Source organism: Numida meleagris, chromosome 7 (genome assembly GCF_002078875.1).
Source record: "Numida meleagris isolate 19003 breed g44 Domestic line chromosome 7, NumMel1.0, whole genome shotgun sequence".
Lineage (NCBI taxonomy): Eukaryota > Metazoa > Chordata > Aves > Galliformes > Numididae > Numida > Numida meleagris.
Window position 1 is genome coordinate 18,576,418 of NC_034415.1, and position 18,820 is coordinate 18,595,237.

At 38.2% G+C, this 18,820-nt stretch overlaps 1 protein-coding gene across 1 annotated transcript in view; it reads left to right on the forward strand.

Annotated features, from left to right (window-relative positions):
* Nucleotides 1-18,820, forward strand: part of LOC110402667 (vitellogenin-1) — a 44,683-nt gene that overhangs the window by 15,225 nt on the left and 10,638 nt on the right. The window contains exons 12-26 of the mRNA XM_021405025.1: nucleotides 1,468-1,685; nucleotides 1,771-1,868; nucleotides 6,116-6,240; nucleotides 6,326-6,427; nucleotides 6,517-6,636; nucleotides 6,899-7,088; nucleotides 7,177-7,270; nucleotides 7,386-7,571; nucleotides 12,542-12,686; nucleotides 14,280-14,499; nucleotides 15,410-15,579; nucleotides 16,242-16,480; nucleotides 16,515-17,025; nucleotides 17,109-17,165; nucleotides 17,983-18,219. Coding sequence (XP_021260700.1) covers nucleotides 1,468-1,685; nucleotides 1,771-1,868; nucleotides 6,116-6,240; nucleotides 6,326-6,427; nucleotides 6,517-6,636; nucleotides 6,899-7,088; nucleotides 7,177-7,270; nucleotides 7,386-7,571; nucleotides 12,542-12,686; nucleotides 14,280-14,499; nucleotides 15,410-15,579; nucleotides 16,242-16,480; nucleotides 16,515-17,025; nucleotides 17,109-17,165; nucleotides 17,983-18,219 — 2,712 coding nt within the window. The remainder of the gene's footprint in view (nucleotides 1-1,467; nucleotides 1,686-1,770; nucleotides 1,869-6,115; nucleotides 6,241-6,325; nucleotides 6,428-6,516; nucleotides 6,637-6,898; nucleotides 7,089-7,176; nucleotides 7,271-7,385; nucleotides 7,572-12,541; nucleotides 12,687-14,279; nucleotides 14,500-15,409; nucleotides 15,580-16,241; nucleotides 16,481-16,514; nucleotides 17,026-17,108; nucleotides 17,166-17,982; nucleotides 18,220-18,820) is intronic.

The following is an 18,820-nucleotide window of genomic DNA, read 5'->3' on the forward strand; positions in this document are numbered from 1 at the left end:
CATTTACTAAATGTGACTTTTGTCCCTGAACGAGATAATGATTAGACATCACATACAATGGTTACATGGGCATAATGTCATCCACCACAGACATCTCTTTACAATCATTTTCACCTTAAAGCAAGCCACTTCTAAAAGGAAACCTTACATTTTTTTCCTTGCTACAAATTTTATTTTATTTTTTTATGAGACCATTCTTAACATGAAAAGTAAAATTAAAGGCTTTCATTAACTATTCTCCTACTGTACTAGTTTTTTCATTGTATTAATTTTTTGCATACCATTGCCAGTTTGATTGCACATATTGATCCATAGACAGTAGTGTGCTGGTTTATGCTTTTAAGCAAAAGAATATGGAAACAATTTACTAGAGTGCAGGAGCTAGATGGGGAAAAGGGGGTGGGAGGGTGGAGAGACAGCAAGCGTAGAAATTAGGTTATTTGCTGGGGAAGGGAAAAGCTGATTTGGTGTTTGAAAACAATGCTGTGTGTCTGCTTGTCCTTTGGCCTAGCTTTCCACATGTGACCCAGACTGCTGTTTAGTTCCATTTTCTATGCATTTGCTTTAGAGATAATTGATCTGGACCAGGTTAATGACTGTGACTGGATTTTGCATTGTTCAAAAACCAGTCAGTTTAATCCCTGGTTTGCAGCTGGCTACACATCCATATTTGCATTAAACAGACTTAATGCATGGCCTGTCATTTCTATTCTTTAATTTAAAAAAGCAGTTGCATTTAAAAAGAGGCTACTGCAGAAAAATACATTAAGTTTTCTCAATCATACCTTTCATTAAGAAATGTAGACATTAGAGGCAGAACAGTATTGTTCAGAGGATTGTGCCAAAATGGTGTTACTCCATCCCCAATCAGTTTGAAACTGCAGTCAAACACTTCAGTGCCTCTCATGCAAGCTGGAAAGGTTCCAGTAAAAAATTACTCTTGATACTAAATACTGTACAGATCAAACACATCAGTTACAAGTAGAACTGTGAAAATTACATTTCTTGCATAACACTACAATTCTAAATTACCTATGTGGCATAGAGATTTTTGGAAGTAAACTGTTTTTTATTCTAGTAGAATGAGATCAAATGACTTGAGTTAAGGCATGTGTAGGGATCACTGACCACTGAACTTACTTCTCAGGTATGTAATGGGTTCTTGAAATCACTTTTATCTAGATTTTGTCTTGGTTGTGCTGCAAGTATATTTTGCTATAGCTTAACAAAGGAAAGTAGTTTTGATCCAGTGAGGTTCCTTGGCTTTGACTGCATAGGAATCAGACTATATTACCATAATTCTCCTTCCAGCCCTCAAACTCTGAAACCAGGAACATTGTTGCCATAATAATTAAATAACACAAATTTTTACTGTACTAGTGATGAAGAGATCATTCATTGGTGATGAAAGGTTATTAGCAAAATGTTCAAATACAGATTAATTCTGAAAGTACCAATTATTTTCAGGTCCAGGCTATTACCCTTGAGATTTTCCTGAATCACAAAATTCATCCTCGAATCCGAATGTTAGCTGCAGTGGTTTTGCTTGAAACCAAGCCAGGTCTTCCAATCCTGATGACATTAGCTGATGCTGTACTGAAGGAACCTAGCATGCAAGTGGCAAGTTTCATTTACTCTCACCTGAGGGCCCTGGGCAGAAGCACAGCTCCAGATCTTCAAATGATGTAAGGAAAATCTACTTCCCTTCCCTAGATGGGGAACCTGTTACATACAAATTGAGGTATTAATTTGCTTGCTGAATTTTTTCAGGGCTTCTGCCTGCAGAATGGCTGTCAGAGCATTAAGTCCCAAATTTGACAGATCTGGATATCAGTTCAGCAAAGTTTTCCGCTTCAGTGTGTTTAAAGGTAAGGTACATACTCCTTCTTCCCTCCAATAGTATTAATCTGAAGATTTTTTAGGGAAATATATACAAGTTGAAGTTTATGTATAGATATATCACAGAGTAGGAGAGTCCAGTTGCTTCCATGTTCTCCTACATTCAGTGGAAAATAAATAACTTAATCTCGGGCTCTCCATTTTTAGAGCATTTAGGTTCCTCTGTATTTTGCACTGTGTGCTGCCAGTATGAAATTACCAGAGGGCTTATGGGGCTCTAACCCTTCATTTTCATTAGCCAGTGCAGCACATGCTCCTGTATAAGATGCTGTAGTCTCAGTGGTGCTTAACAATTTCCTAACACTGTTCAGCACCAAATTACTACTAAGTAGATAAATTTCTGCTGGTGTTTAACACATACAACTCTTGCTGAATTCAAATATGATACTAAATCATCTTCACCCCAACAATAGTGCACAGCGAAACATCAAACTCTGAAAATGGTACGATGTGACAATTCATTGCATTCATGAGCAGCTAAATCAGGTTTGTTGTCTGAAGATTTTTCCTACACCTTCTTACCAGGATTCTTTACTGGAATGCACAGGTCCATCTGTGGGATCTTGAGGCACATCAATTACATCACTGGGAGTCACATGTAAAAATCAAGAACACTGGTAGCTAGAGTGAAGAGGACCAGATTAGAAGACAGCTCTCGCTGGGCCAAATTGTAGCTATTTCAGTTTTCCATTTATATAATTCTTCCCGGTAGGGATTTTTTCAGCAGCTGCATGTAAATGACCATGACAGCCTCAGTGATTTGGCATATGTAGCTGACAGACTAGGGAGATTATATCTACAAACAGAGCCTCCTTACACATGCTGTTTATCTTAAGGACTTAGATGTATTTCACATTTTTGTTATTCACTGGTACATGTAAAAATTCTTTTCCAAGTCATGAATAGAAAAAGAGACTGAAATGTCTGAAACCTGCAGTGCTAAGTGTGCAAGTACTTTTGCCTTCTTTGGGGGATGGGAGGGGGTTTTAGAAGACTTTTACAGATTTTATTGTTGCCCATCTCATTTTATGTTTTTTATATGACCATTTAGTTGGGTCTATAATAAAATATGTATAATACATACCACAGCAACCACAATGCCACATGCTTGTTGCTTCAGAGATGGCAACAGAAAGTTCCCAAAGAAATTCAGTAGATAATATACATAGTGTGAACTTTTGTACCATTTAAAATGCATACACAGAGAGACTTATTTTCCTGTAATAAGCAGATATATGTCTCAGGGCTTAGATACTCATTTTCTCCTCTTATTTTTCTTTTAAAATGAAGCTGCCTGATTTTTTGAACTGTGAGAAGGAAATGAGCACTGCACATGAGGGTAGCTGGCAGGGGGCTGTGTGAAATGCATTATTTTGTTCTGACTGTACCCTTGAAATGCAGCAGATCAGTGAATTGCTGTTAATTCTTAGAGAGTACCAGTGTAAGAAATTTAGTTACTACCCTGATGGGATGTTTAAGCCTCTCATTCTGAAGTCTAAGGAACAAGATCACTTTCTAGCACGTGCTAGACTTGGATTTGGGTAACTCAGTCAGCTAAATGAAGTCAATCCTCCATTGCACTTGTGTGGGAGGAGGCTCCAGCTTTCTGATCTGATTTGTCACCACTAGCCACAGGTGAAATGTGTTTCAGTGAGTCCATTCTAGATGTTACCATAGTGACAGCAGTAATGTGGTACCTATTTCCTTGCTAAAAACAAAAATGTGCCCTCAGCATCACAGAGTTTTGTGGTGCTAGGTGCTGAATTTTTAATGACAGGCACTAATGTCAGATGAATATGCCTCTAATCGGGAATCTGTCATACATGGCCACCACAAATAGTGTTTCACAATCTACGCACTACCACTAAAATTAGCCCAGGTACTGCTAAGTATGGAAACTGACAGAATCTGACTCTCAATATGCACAATTTTTTTACAAATTTATATTACAAAAAAAATATGTGTACTAATATTCATATGTACTAAAGGCTGCTTTCTTTGATCACTTTATTTTTCCTTTCCTTCTTCCCTGGGGCAAGACATTTAGTCAGATACATGCAGGTGCCATCACATTCTCCTAGTGAAGTGGCTATGGTGTACCATCTGACCCTGTTAGTAGGATTCTTCATTGGTAAATATTTTCTTAGAGCATTAGAGCTACATAACATCTGAAAACACCCCAGCTCTCTTGAAGCTGATGAATTTTGTATAATCATTTAATCATTTATTAGCAACACTTCTTACTAAGTATCAGTAAGTACCTTTTTTTTTTTTAAACTAACTGATTTCATGAGTTACAACACAAACATACACACAGACAAAAAAACAAAACCAAAATCCCTTTAATAAATTTGCTTAATGTATCATGTTTCATTGCAGTGGCCAGTTCACATAACAGCCAGGACTGTTCTGGCTAAACTTATTCAGAGAAAAGCTAGTCTTTCTATTTCCAGATCTCAAACCAGCTCATAGTATGACCCAGAGTGACATCACTTTGCTTTTTATTTTCTATAGGATCAGCATTAAAATGTGGGTTGCTTTTTTTTTTTTTTTTTTTTTTTTACCTTTCCCTGGTGACCTGCTAAAGGTTCTCCACTGATTCCACTGTCATCAATCAGTTGGCATAAACATCTGCATTTTGAGTTTAGAAGCTGTTAATGAGCCATGTATTTTACAGGTAGTTTGTGCCTAGCAATTCAGGTAGCACAGAAACTTCACGCAGCACAAGAGTGAAAGTGATCTAGTGAAATGCTAGTTTATGCAACTTTAGCAGACAAATGGATTGCCTTTCCAATAGACTGGAAAGCTGGAATCTGTCCTGAAAAATTAGAATTCAAAATTAGTCCCAGTAACCTGATAATAAACAACTTAGTGTAAGGATAAACAAGGGTCAAGAACCATCCCAGCCCCGGTATGCATGCACAAATTCAAAAGAAAATAGTAAGTTTTTGACACACTCATGAGATTTTGTCTGAAATACAGCAAGTGGCACTGGAAAAATCACATGGGCCTGAGTATTCATAAGATCACACATCTCTGAACCAAAAATAACCTTGTCTTTAAATTTTGGCTAAATAATTTATGACTTTAGTCATTCATTTTCTGGAAAGGGGCCAGAGTCTCACTCTCTCTCATAACAAATCCAGGAGTTGGACTTGATAATCCCCATGGGTCTCTTCCAACTCAGGATATTCTATGAACACTTGAAAACATATTTCCTACAACTCAATCATTTCTATACAGGTAATAAAATTAGTGGCCTGCTTTTTCCAGGGCTTCAGTGTTATCCTGAATTTTGAAAGCTGATTTTTGGTTGTGCTGGAATTCTAGGGCCAATTTAATCAGTATGTGGTGACTATGTCTAATATAAAGATAACAGAAATTTAACATAGGATATCCTAAAATACTTCACTGTTCTCCAACTTGTGCTGGAAGAAAGAGGAGGGTTGGAAGAAAGGAAGTGCAGCAGGGATGGCTGCATACTGTGTTGCCCTTGCTCTTTTTGAAATCTAAGGAGCCATAGAAAAGCCTTGGGATTACTTTAATTCAGAAAACAGGACTGTATAAAGCTGTTCCAAGTTCAGGAAGAATATATAACTGTTCTCTCCACTGATTATCTGTACCTAAGGACATTATAGATGATAAATCTAAAGTAGAGAAAATATATACAAACTGCCTTTGTTCTAAGTTTCCTCAATAGTTAACAATTACTTCACAATTAGTGCATTTTATGTAAAGAGTTACAGCTTTTGGAATGAGACGTGTTTAATTGCCTCCGAGTCATCTGAGAAAGAAATCTACACCACCTCACCATCTGTACTTACAGGACATCTGTACCATTTTTCCTGTAATATTAGCAAAGGATGGTAAATCTGTTTTCATTTCTGACCCCCTTTGTCAAGTTGCCTTAAACAATGTCTTGTAAAAGCATTTTGCAAGTTGGTATTATAGAATCTGACTAAATGCAAATGATATAGCAGAAGCAATTAGAAAAATAGCATATTGTGCAGGGGACTTATAATTTTGCCCATTAATAGTTCAAAAAGGCAGAATAGTCCATTTATGGCTGTCTTATAATATTGGTTTTATAGCTGATTTTTCTAGCCTTTCTCATATCATCTTGTATCAGTTGTTATGCAATTAGTAAATTGATACAATCTGCAAATGTGGCTTTAAAATCTGACTGGGCTGTGTTTTACTGCCTATTTGTATACAGAGTTCCTTATGAGTGGACTGGGAGCTAAATATTTGATACTGAATAATGCAGGAAGCTTAATTCCAGCAATGGCAGTCTCCCAGCTGCGGACACATTTCCTTGGAAGAGTTGCTGATCCCATAGAGGTAATTCGGTTTACCTGCAGTTTGCCTCTCACACCTTCCTATAATCTTCATCCAACTGGCATTTCCATTTTACTTTGTCCCGCAGGTGGGAATAGCAGTTGAAGGACTCCAGGAGATGTTTGTTAGACGTTACTCTCCTGACAAGGACTGGGTGACTGACTATGACTTCAGGGAAATCCTGAAAAAGGTAAATTCTTAGGGAAGAAAAGAAAATATCTCAAGTGTTGTTTCCCCACATGTTATTAAGAATCAGATTTTCTTCCTCTTCTCATGCAGCTGTCGGACTGGAAGGCACTCCCCAGTGATAAACCTTTTGCATCAGGTTACTTGAAGATGTTTGGCCAAGAGTTGTTCTTTGGTGGACTTGATAAAAGCACCATCCAAAATGTGTTGCAGGTATCATTTCAGAAGCACCACCTCACAAGCATCAAAAGTATTAAAATGCTATTTCTTCCACATGTTCCCTCCCTTTTCCTTAACTTTTTATTTCAAGAGATTTTTTTTTGTCTTTAGTATTAATCAAGGCAAATAAATTCAAACTTTGATCAGGATTAGCTATAATCATTGCTTGCAGACATCCCCCTGAGGCACAGTTAATGACACGGATCATGATATTAAAGTTCTGCTTGTTTAGACAAGTTCAACTCTGTAATTGCAGGCATGGTATGCACGTGATGAAAAAATCCCTTCAATAAGGAGATTAATCAGTAGCCTTCAAAGTGGCATAGGAAGGCAATGGACCAAGGCTTTACTGCCTTCTGAGATTCGTCGTATTGTGCCTACCTGTGTTGGGTTCCCGATGGAGACCAGCTTCTATTACTCCTCTGTCATAAAAGTGGCAGGAAATGGTAATGAATTTCAAGACCTCAGCAATACATACATGATTATCAGGATTGGGGGGAATTTCTAACACTTTTCTTTCTTTCTTTCTAATAGTTCAAGCGCAAATTACACCTTCTCCAAGGTCTGATTTCAGATTGACTGAGTTACTAAATTCCAACATTAGGCTGCGATCCAAAATGAGTCTAAGGTAAATATTTTGCATAAATTAAAAGAAATAAGATTTCAAAGGACAGAAGCCACAAAAAATTCAACAACTGTTTGCTTTATGCATATAATTTTACCCTCTCATTCTAATTTTTCAGCATGGCTAAACATATGACCTTTGTAATTGGGATCAACACAAACATGATCCAGGCAGGGTTGGAAGCACGCACCAAAGTGAATGCTCATGTACCTGTGAATGTTGTTGCCACTGTCCAAATGAAGGAAAAAAGTATCAAAGCTGAAATTCCACCGTGCAAAGAAGAGACTAATTTAATTACTGTAAGGTAAGCCATAGCACTTATCTTTCTATGTAGTCATATCAACTCTTTCTGAATTAAACAAAACATTTGCTTAGGGATCTTGCCTTTGACTGACAGCTTGGGTAACTGGCAGTGATCAGGGTAGATTAATTTAAAAGATAAACATGTACAAAAGGTTTGCTTGAAAATATGTTTTATTTCCTGTGGTCTTGACCAGAAAATCACTATTTTTCAGTCATGAGACTCATAAACTGTTTGAAGCTCATCTGGCATAAAATTTCTATCCCAATACATATATTTGGGTTGAAGACACTGGGTAAGATATAAGCCACCTGTATTCTATCAGTTTTAACAGACAGCCCACAAGTTTGGTGCCTGTAAGCATAGAGGACTTGGTGTAACTTGTGTTTTTACTTTGTTTCCCTGTGGCTGTCATTTGGTTTTCTTGCCTGTTAGGTCTACTTGATTTATTATCAGTGTATGCAATTACAATACACTCTGGAAAACTATTGTAGCCAGATGCCAAACAAATGAAAACAGATGGAAATACAAACACAAAGAGAGGGAGGAAACAGAAAGAGTATGTCCAAGGAATCAAAGCAGTAGACCAAAGCCTTGAAAACCTTCATATACACATGAAAAAACACTGAGAAAGACAAGCTAAAAATTCATAACACAGGAGAAAGCACCACTGACAACAAAAATAAGCTACTACACAAGCTGCAGAAATGTTAACAAGTTTCTGCTCTAGGAATACAGCCATAACAAAAGAGCTCTGTTGCTTGATCCAGCTGCAATTAGCATTCATGGCTGCAGGCCCAGAGAAGCTCTGCAGGTCTCCTCAGTTTAGCCACCACAAAGGCTAATCGTTATTCTCCCTTGCTCCTCAGTGGTCACAGACCAGACTATTAGGCATTTGACATCACATACTCCTCCCTAATATGATTCCTCAGATCCATCAACTGTGACTGTAATCAGGTTCTCTGCACAGAGGAGGGAGTGTTTTAGCAGCTCACAGAGCATCAATTTTCTGTGTGTAAGCTGCTGTGGCACCACAGCCCAAATATTTTGTTCATTTTCTTAGGAGGACCAGGACAGTCCACTCCCAAAGTCATCAGGGACAGTAGGCACCTATTCTCACTAGCTCTCACTGTTGGATTGGGCAAAGTGGATATTAATGATCTCAATAAGTATGCTGAACTGGAATGAGAATATTGGAGATTGTGATGGAGTTTAGAGCCTCAAGGTGAGCTAGAAATTTTAGCAGAAGGATCTTTCTGGCAAATCAAAATAATAAATATTTTCCTTCTTTGACTGAAGATGAAATCAAATAAGACACAAAGGTGTTAAATACATTGAATAAGGCAAGACAGTATAAGAGATAGGGGATCACAGCCAAGTAGTCCATGAGTTCCACCCCAAGCCCTCCTCTAGACCCTGCAGCATTATCATTTATAAAGTGAAGTCAGCTGTAAATAGCTCTATAATGCCAAGTATATGAGAAAGCTAATGCTCACTAGCTAACTTCTAGCACCATCAATTTTTCTCCAAAAAGCATTCCTGTTCACTCTTACAAAACAAATGCTTGGTGGGAATCGTGCAGAGCAATGAAACAGCAATGAGTACAAGTGAAAGCAAAGCAATAACTAGAGAATGTAACACTGAACCACGTCACTGAGAAGGTGAAAGAACAAGCAAAGTAAAATCTTAGAAGTATGAAGAGAAACAAGCAGGCCTAATATGCTGAGAGAAAGGATGCATATACCTTCTAAATAGAATGAGGGCAAAATCATAGTTTAATATAGACTTTCTCTTCCTTTTGCACAGCTTCACTAAAAAATAAGGAACCTATTGCATACAATATTTTAGAGATATTCTGACACCTTGTTTTGTTAGCTTTAAATGTTCTGTTTAAAGAAATGGTTCTAGAAAACCATTGCTCTTTCAGTTGTTTGTAAGCTCTGTTCAAAATACTTTAGTGTTAGGCATTTTGTCTTGACGGTCAGTGAGTTACCATCTATGCTACCATGTCATTACAGCTGGTCAGGATGTAATATTATTTTCCTTTTCATCTCGCACCCCCAGACACAAGTAGTAAACAGTCTTCAATAGCATTTAGTTCAGTTATATCCTACATGCTGTACAGGTTATGACCTGTCACAGCTGTGGGATTTATATAGATTTCCAGGAGCAGAAGAGAAACTCAAGTGAGCAATCACAGATTTAAAGAAAAAAATCCCAAATACTTTGGTGATAGAGAGATTGCAAATGAAGGACCCAACGTTCTTTATAGTAAAAACCAGAACACAATAATTAATCATAGCATAGAGAGAATATATAACATGTGTTTCAATTCAATCCTATCAAAGTTAAATTTAATTAAAAATAATAGTTATTTTTAAGGCTCTTGTAACATAATTATTTGGTATGCTACAGATGGTTGCTAAAACATACTTTTAAACAAAATTCACAGGAAGAAGTAAAAATCAAATAAATTTCAGGGAAATTAGTATAAATATGGAGATCTGCCAAAGAATGCACTTTGCAAATATATCACATATGCATAATGATAGACTACTGAAGTATCTACATAATCTTGAATAGAACCCTTACCATGGGGCTTTTTTGCTTGTTTTAACTGTAGGATAAGCAGAAATTGCTTTGCATGGGCATCTTATAAAATGAATTACAAAATTACAACACTGTACACAACATGTAATGGAACATGCAGAAGAGCAAGCGTATGTATGTAGCACATGAGCTTTGTGAGCTTTCTGCAGTGCTTGTCTGGGGAAAGAGGAGGGCAATGACTCGCACTCCAAACCTCTGTTTTTGTGACACGTTTACACCAAGGTCAGAAGGATATGTGCTGGAAAGTCAGAACATTTCACTTCATCACAGCAGAAAGAGAGCTAAAGATCTGGTTGTAGAATGCCTCTTCCTTCTCATTTCTTTAGGTATAATGTCATGCTGTGCTTTAAAAACCGGAAAAATAGTTTTTCAATGATCTTTTTGGTTATCATTTTTGTTTTAAACAGACATTGAGCTCTTCTGTCCCCATGTTAGGGATGTGTATAAGGCCACTCAACCTGAAATATCGGTGGGCCCGATACAGCTGAATTGCTTGTCCCTTACCCTTCCAGTGAATTTGGCTTATACTGTAGCACAGCTTCTTCTCTCATCCAAAAAATACACTAATACATATTGGAAAATCTCCCTTTTATTTTCTTCTCCCTTGTGTGGGATCAGAGAGAGCACATTCTTTCATACCATAGCTTTAGGCCTTCTTTGTGACTGTTTTTCTTGTTAAAGGACCAGAGCTGGCTCTTGCAGCCTATTTTTACTGTACCGTGTGATTCTGCAGACATTGACATGTGTCACCTGTGATGCAGCTACATTTGTCGGCTCTCTGTGCTCAACAGGGAGGAATCGATCCTCTACTTTCATTAGGTATCAGGAGTAGACTATTGGCATAAAAAATACTAAAAAAATTGGAAAAGAAACCCCAGGGCTTTCTGCTTGGAGACCCAGACTGCAGTTCAGTGGTCATTTGAATTATTGAATGGGATTAAAATAAAAGCCATTTCCTTTTTTGTCCCTTTACCCAGATGAGCCATCTGAAATGTAAGTTGATTTGTATTTTCTTTTATCCCCTCAGCTTGTTAGGGAGAATATTTTATTTCAGATTCCATTCTTCAAGGTTCTCCTTTCACCCAGCGTGGAGCATTGCTGTCATGTCCTTATCTAAAAAAAGAGAGAGATGGAAAAGAAAACAAAGCCCACAGGTGACACACGTTTTATTGAGGTGTTCCACATGAAGTGCAATTGTGTGCTTTACAGTGCACACAGCACGGTAGGAGCGTTCAAGAGGAAGAGAGTGCTATCAAATGAATACAAATTCATCTTTCAAATAGGTTAGATTGGAATTGCTAAGGCTAGTACAGTGTGGACCATATTAAAATAGAGACCATTTTGCAGACCATCTTTCCATTTACTGCCACAAAGGCAACCTCCATTGGCGGACCACAAAAGTCCCAGGGCAAGCAGATCAACTTCATACATGAGAAACAGCATGTGCAGACTTCTGAGCTGGATGTTAACTCTGATAAATGACTAATAAGGTAGAGTTAGCACAATGTTAATAGCTCAGAGAAATAGGTTTTAATCTGTCAAAAGTATTCAATAGTCAAGACATTTTTCTGACCCAAACCAAAACTCATGGTTCTTGCAACACTGTAACAACATCTATGAAGATTATAAGGTATGGAACCAAGGGGTCAAGATGTTTGGCCATGAGAGTCTCATACTACTTGTATCACTTGCCCTCTTTGCACCTTATAGCTCTTGTCCTTTGTTCTGGCTAACACTCTTAAGCCCTACAGCACTGTAAACAACTTATGAAATACGTTTAGGTAAGTAGGTAGTAGATTCTTCACTTTCCAACATATCTATTTCTAAGGCATGTGGATATACTAGTGCATTTAGACAAAACTAGAAACATTTATTACAGACTAAAAATATTGAAACAGCATTTAGTAGCCACCAATCCCTGGCATCTTTTTTTCTTTTCTGAATTATGGCAGTATGGCAGTTCAAGGAAGTGAGAACCAAGTTTAGCAGTGAATGTGCAAAAGTTAAACAAAAAAAAAAAGGAGATTCAAAAATTTAATAATTTAACCTACAGCCAGGCTTTTAAGAAGGCTGTTCTTCAAGGCATTAGGCATATGTAGATCCCACAGAGTACAGTTCTTTTAACTGATACCTGTGATTGTAAAAGCCTAACTGCAAGCTCCCTGGACTCAGACTGGTCCGTGTCTTTATTCATTCTAAGCAGTCCTTGAAAATACAACTAGCAGGAAAGATGCTGTAAACATCTACAAAGCCATTTGCAAGGTATGATACTTGTTGCTGAGTACATGCTACCTGGCATTATTCAGATCTTTTCCTCAGCAGTGCTTTATCAATACAGGTTCCCTCTAATGTTTATTCTGCAGCTCTAAGACATTTGCTGTTACACGAAATATTGAAGATTTGGCTGCTAGTAAGATGACTCCAGTTCTTCTACCTGAAGCAGTGCCTGACATAATGAAGATGTCCTTCGACTCAGATTCTGCATCGGGCGAGACTGATAACATCAGGGTAACTGATGTACTGTCTGACTATTCTTTTTTGGCTTTTAATCAGGAGAAAAACATTTATTTTCCCCATAGGAAAATGTACGATTCACCTCTGACAAGTGCTACTTTGCACAGAATAAGTCAGGCTCGATCTAATAACACAAATAACCCTGTAGTAACATTATTTTAAAATCTGGAGTGTAATCACATCAGACTTGCAACACTTTTTCAAAAGCAAGAGCACTTGCTTTAGTAATTAATTTTACACTGCCATCTACAGGGTAGGCCCACAATCTTTAAAACACTTTGCAGCCATAATGCAATCGTTACATTCCTGGGACAGGCAATATTCCATAAGATGTTCCAGTATTCAGCTGGAGAGCAAAATTTACTGTCACCTTTATTCAAGGATACATAGCAGTTTGTGTGTCAAGTCAACTGACTTCCTAAACTAAAGTTTTCCATAAAAGCTGCTACAGGCTTTCTATGATGGGCAGCATTGTGAAGGCCTCACCATGACATTTCATTCAATGGAAAACTGAGAGGTGAGGAATGCATTGTGCTGTTCTGGTTTCATTGTCATCCTGCAACTCTGAAGTTTTTCAGATAAAATAAGAGACAAACAGAGGGGTGAGTACAGCACTTTCCTATGGAAAAGTCAATAGGTAAATGTACTGTCAGCTGGAACAGTTTCCAATATCCTAGAACAAGCAAAGATCTCTGTGCCTACGTGCCCATTCTGAAAATTTATCACTCTGCAGTTATTCTTGAATGAGCAATAACTGAAAAATGGCACAAACTCGACCATTTCCCATTATTATTGGCATTCCTTTTGGAAAGAAAGGATTAGCATCAAAATTCTAGGTTTTCAGTGTGGTACGTACAAGTTTGGGAATGTTGTGAGACATGATAAAATGAGTAGAAAATTAACTGCAAACCACGTGTTACATATGAAAAGAAAACTTATGGTCGTTGTTTCCTTTGCCAGTTGCTTTATTTCTTCAGGAAATCATAGCTCTCATTTCATGGATTTGATTCTAATTTTAATTAATTTTAATTCACTCTTCCAGAAGCATCATTTATCACATGTAAATGACACACTTTTGAGTGAAAACTTCTAACATCTGATATGCTTCGGACATCTAGGAAATTTCAGTGATCTTCTAGTTGATAAATTCTCACATCCAAGTCACACCACAAGTGAGACAGAATTTGCATGGGCACAGATGAAAGTTCTGTAGTTTTACCAAATTATAAAGCAAAGGAAAGAACTTCAGTCAGTCTAGAGCACACTCAGATTGATGTTGAATTTGTTAACATAGTCTTATACTCTAGGAAAGCAAGATGAAATAATTAGAATTATTTTGTGATATAATTTTCCAGTCTTATAGTCTCAAGCGCTTTTTTGTTCTAGGTAGTCTAATCAAGCCATTTAGTTGATAATTTTGTCCAACTGAAAACCAAGTTATTCTACATCACAGCCTGCTATCTCAAACAAACTGGTTATTCTACCTTCTGTAGAATAAACGTATCTATGTCTGAAACTGGATTGATAGCATGTAAGAATTTCTCTTAATGTTGTCTAGTCTAACTTGATGAGTGTATTATCTAACAGGACAGACAGTCTGTAGAAGATGTTTCATCAGGAAATTCCTTCTCCTTTGGACATTCTTCTTCCTGGAAGGAGCCATTTGTTCAGTCCATGTGCTCCAATGCAAGTACATTTGGGGCTCAAGTGTGCATTGAGAAGAAAAGTGTACATGCAGCATTTATCAAGAATGTGCCTCTTTATTACCTATTTGGAGAACATGCCCTTAGAATGAGCTTCAAGCCAGGTAAATACAATTGTGCACAAAAAAGAAAGCAAAGGGTGGGTAGGTGGATTGTTGTTGGTGTGTGTACGTATGTATTTTTATACGTATGTATACATCTTTTGTATCTTAAGTGCCACTAAAACTACCATTAGAACTTTCACCCTTGCTAATCTTGGCAGCAAACTCCATTGTAGCATGAATCTACCTCTCCCCTCTCTGTCTGAGCAGTGATTCCCAGCTCTCCCAGAGAGTGGCCATGCAGTGCAGTGCCTCTAAGCATGGCCAGCATCACACAGAGCTGATCTGTACCTGCAGTGCGTGTCTGATGTGTCCTGAATCGTTGGATTTGGGATGCAAGCACAGAGCAATTGGACATGGGCAACAGATCTAATGCAGTGTCCTGTAGCTACACTTTAAAAACCCAGACTCTCAATGGGAATTACAGATTAACCTTGCCTGGATCTATTCCTAAATGTCTTAATCCATGATCATAAGAAGGGAAAGCACAGCAGGCCACTGAATTTAGGTCTGGCCTAACTGTTAGGACATTCTTTACAATTCAAGAGGAAAGTGTTTCTGATGCCTAACTCACTCTCCCATGGTGTTGTCTAGCTAAGCAATCCAATTCACTGGATTTAAATTTAAGCAGATTATTTTGTTTACTGACATGAAAAGATTCTAGTATCATACTAACATTGTAAAATTTTATTATTGCCAGTATGCATTTTTTGCTGTTACTGAAATATTTTTTAAAGTTACTCAGTACACAAACACTCACACACACCACAAAAAAAAAAAAAAAAAAAAAAAAAATTAATACATACTTTCATTCGGGAAAGAATGTTTCAACAAATTATGGCAAAAAAAATTTGCTGCTTCTATTATTCAGTTACTACTATTAACAATAATACTGATTGTTGTGAAATTTCAGTCTACACAGATGTACCTATTGAAAAAATACAAGTCACAATTCAAGCAGGAGATCAAGCTCCTACAAAAATGGTACGTTTAGTTACATTTGAAGATCCAGAGACACAAGTATCTTCCAGCAAAGAAGCAATCAAAAGAGTGAAGAAAATCCTTGATGACACTGATAACCAGGTACTGCTGTGAAAACCCACTTCTAGGTTTGTGCTGCACACAGAGCTTAGTTATTTATATTTCTTTTACTAAGCAGCCTCCCTTTTTTAGATAGTAAATGACAGGTGGAAAATCAAGTCAGGCTTTGGAGTACACAAGGCTTTCTGTGGGTCTTTGGATTGAATTCATCTCTTTTGCTGTAAATGTGGTGAAGGACTTTAGGGAGAGCAGGTTGGTTTGGTAGGTTTCTCTGAAGATCAGTCATGTAAGATCCAAAATAGATGTTGTGGGCCCAGAAGGTAGCTAGCACCTTCCAGTTGCTACAACTGTGGCAAAAAAGGTGTGACGCTTCCTACCTACCCAGCTATCTCTGAGGTAATCATAGTTACAGCCCTGTAATTACTAACACTAGTCACACGTAATTGTATGATCAACAATTTCTACATGGGGATTTGGACTATTGTTTTACCTATTTGTGTTCTTAGCACATTATTATGTGTTGGCCTTATTGCAATGTATTGCAAGGATGCTATCTCAGGCTTACATCTTGTCTTTTAAGGTAGCAGAGAGATTCATAGCTCTCTGTATCTATTTTACCTACAGCCTTCTGCAGGGACATAGAAAAATAGTTTTCTATTTCCAGTGGTTTCTAATGGTTTTCATAATGGTTTCCAATCAACTAGGCAACAAGAAAATCCAGAAGCTCCTCATCCAGTGCCAGCAGCATCAGTGAAAGCACTGAGAGTGCAACGAGCAGCCCCTCCAGCAGCGACTCTGACAACAGAGCATCACAAGGAGGCACCCAGATTAGTCTGAAATCAAGGCAATCCAAAGCCAAAGAAAAGAAATTCTACCCATTTGGGGACAGCGGCAGCAGTAGTAGCAGCAGTAGCAGTAGTAGTAGCAGCAGTAGTAGTNAGCAGTAGTAGTCGCAGCAGTAGCAGTAGTAGTCGCAGCAGTAGCAGTAGTAGTCGCAGCAGTAGCAGTAGTAGTCGCAGCAGTAGCAGTAGTAGCAGCAGCAGCAGCGATAGTAGCAGCGATAGTAGCAGTAGTAGTAGAAATAGCAAAACCAATAGTGGCAGCAGCAGCAGTAGTAGCAGGAGCAATAGCAAGGGTAGCATCAGTAGTAGCAGCAAAAGCAACAGCAAGGGCAGCAGCAGCAGTAGTAGCAAAGCATCTGGTACAAGGCAGAAGGCTAAGAAGCAGTCCAAGACCACATCATTTCCACATGCCAGCGCTGCTGAAGGAGATAGAAGTGTCCGTGAGCAGAAACAGAAAACACAGAGCACCAGCAGCAGCAGCAGAAGCACCAGCAGCAACAGCAGAAGCACCAGCAGCAGCAGTAGCAGCAGCAATGAAAGCGCTGGTGTTTCCCATCGCCAGTGGAAACAGGACAGACAAGCTGAGACTAAACGTGTCAAGTCCCAGTTTAACAGTCACAGTAGTTACGACATTTCTAATGAATGGGTAACATTTTTTAATGCTTTGACTTCTACTAGGAGGTGATCTTCACTGAGCTGTAGGTAATAGCTTCTTTTGGAATTTTGCAGGAAACATACCTGCCAAAAGTATACCAGCTCCGCTTCAGGTCTGCTCACACCCACTGGGTAGGTGCCTAAATCAATTGTATGTTGCTATGGTGGCTGGAGTTGATATGATCAAGCATACTGCTGGAAGACTTTGGTTCATTTCACTTGGCCATTCCGTATTGTCTAATAATATCACTCATGATTGACAAAATAAGAATTATAATTACTAAAATACTAACTATTGTACTGCATCCTTCTGTTGCAGCTCTAGGAATCCTCAGCTTTTCAGTGAGGATACCTTTGGGCTAGATGCTGTACAATACTCAGATAACAGAGACTTTGGGATAATTATAAAAAAGCAGGGCCTTCCAACAGGATTAACTGTTTCCATACTTTTTTTAGGCAATCATAGTAGAAGGACAAAATCATTGTGTATCGGTAGCCAGGTTCAGTATGCATTATTGCACAGAAGTACGTAAAGTACATCTAAGGATGACAATGAAGTGAATTTTGTAGGTGTTACCTGCAAAGTAATTGCTTATCCTGCTTATGAAAGAGAAAGATGATTTGTAGTGTTTTTAGTTAAATATTTATAATAATAATATAATAATTATTTATCTCTTTTTTTCTAAACAATCACTTGTTAAGTGCAAATTTAGTTTTGCCTGACATTAAAACTGGACAATACAATGTCACCATTTACAATCAATAATATCTGCATGGCATTCGTATTTGCAGAGAGGTACAGGTGGATATAAGGCACATCCCTACCCAATTTCAGGTCTGCCTCATGATAAAATTCACACGTTGTCTAAGTTGCCTGCACAAGGAGGCTTGTAGCTCTGATTTTGATGTCTACAAATCCACAGCTTTTTAACCAGTTTGTGTTTCATAGCATTCAGGCCACAGGACATCAAGCAGCTCATCGTCATCTTCCTCTGAGTCTGGAAGCAGCCACAGCAACAGCAGCAGCAGTGACAGCAGCAGCAGGAAAAGCCACATGAGTGGCACCAGCAGCAGCAGCAGCAGTAGTCACCGTCATGGCGAAAAAGCTGCCCACAGCTCAAGGAGAAGCCCTGCGAGCAGAGGAGCCAGCACTCACCACAGACATGGATCCAGCCTGACACGCGAGGTAGTGTCTCAGAAGCTGCAGACAAACTCTAACCAGTTGAGCCAGGCAGCACCAGGAAGTAGTCAAATTTGTAAACTGAAAATTAGAGTGCACTGAGGTTTGTTTTCTCCCTGTGAAAACATTTTTTCCAAATTCCTTTCACCTTGGAGTTTTCTTTGTTGATTTCTTGATTATGTTATCCTTCATTTCTAAAGGCATTAGCTGAATGTGAAAGCCTGGATCTGAAAATGATTAAAGAAAATAAAGGGAATGGGAATATAAATTAAAGGGGGGGAAAATTATTCTTTTTCCTATGAAACTCGAAAGTGCAAAAAAACTTAGCATTTAGGTAAAAATGCAGGTTAGAAGGATATAGGGTTTATCTAAAGAATTAAAAAAAAAACAACAAAACCACCAACTTAAGTCCTCCTAATTATTTTTACATATAGACCAGAGGTCATGAGTGCATGTTGAGTACAACTAAAATCAGAATGCCCATGGTCATTACCAATTAGGAAATGTAAAGTCCCATTAGGCAGTGATCATTCTTATCTTTAATACATGCTTGGTATTCTGGAACTGTACTGAGTACCAGATAGTTCTGCAAATGCAGAAAATGTCT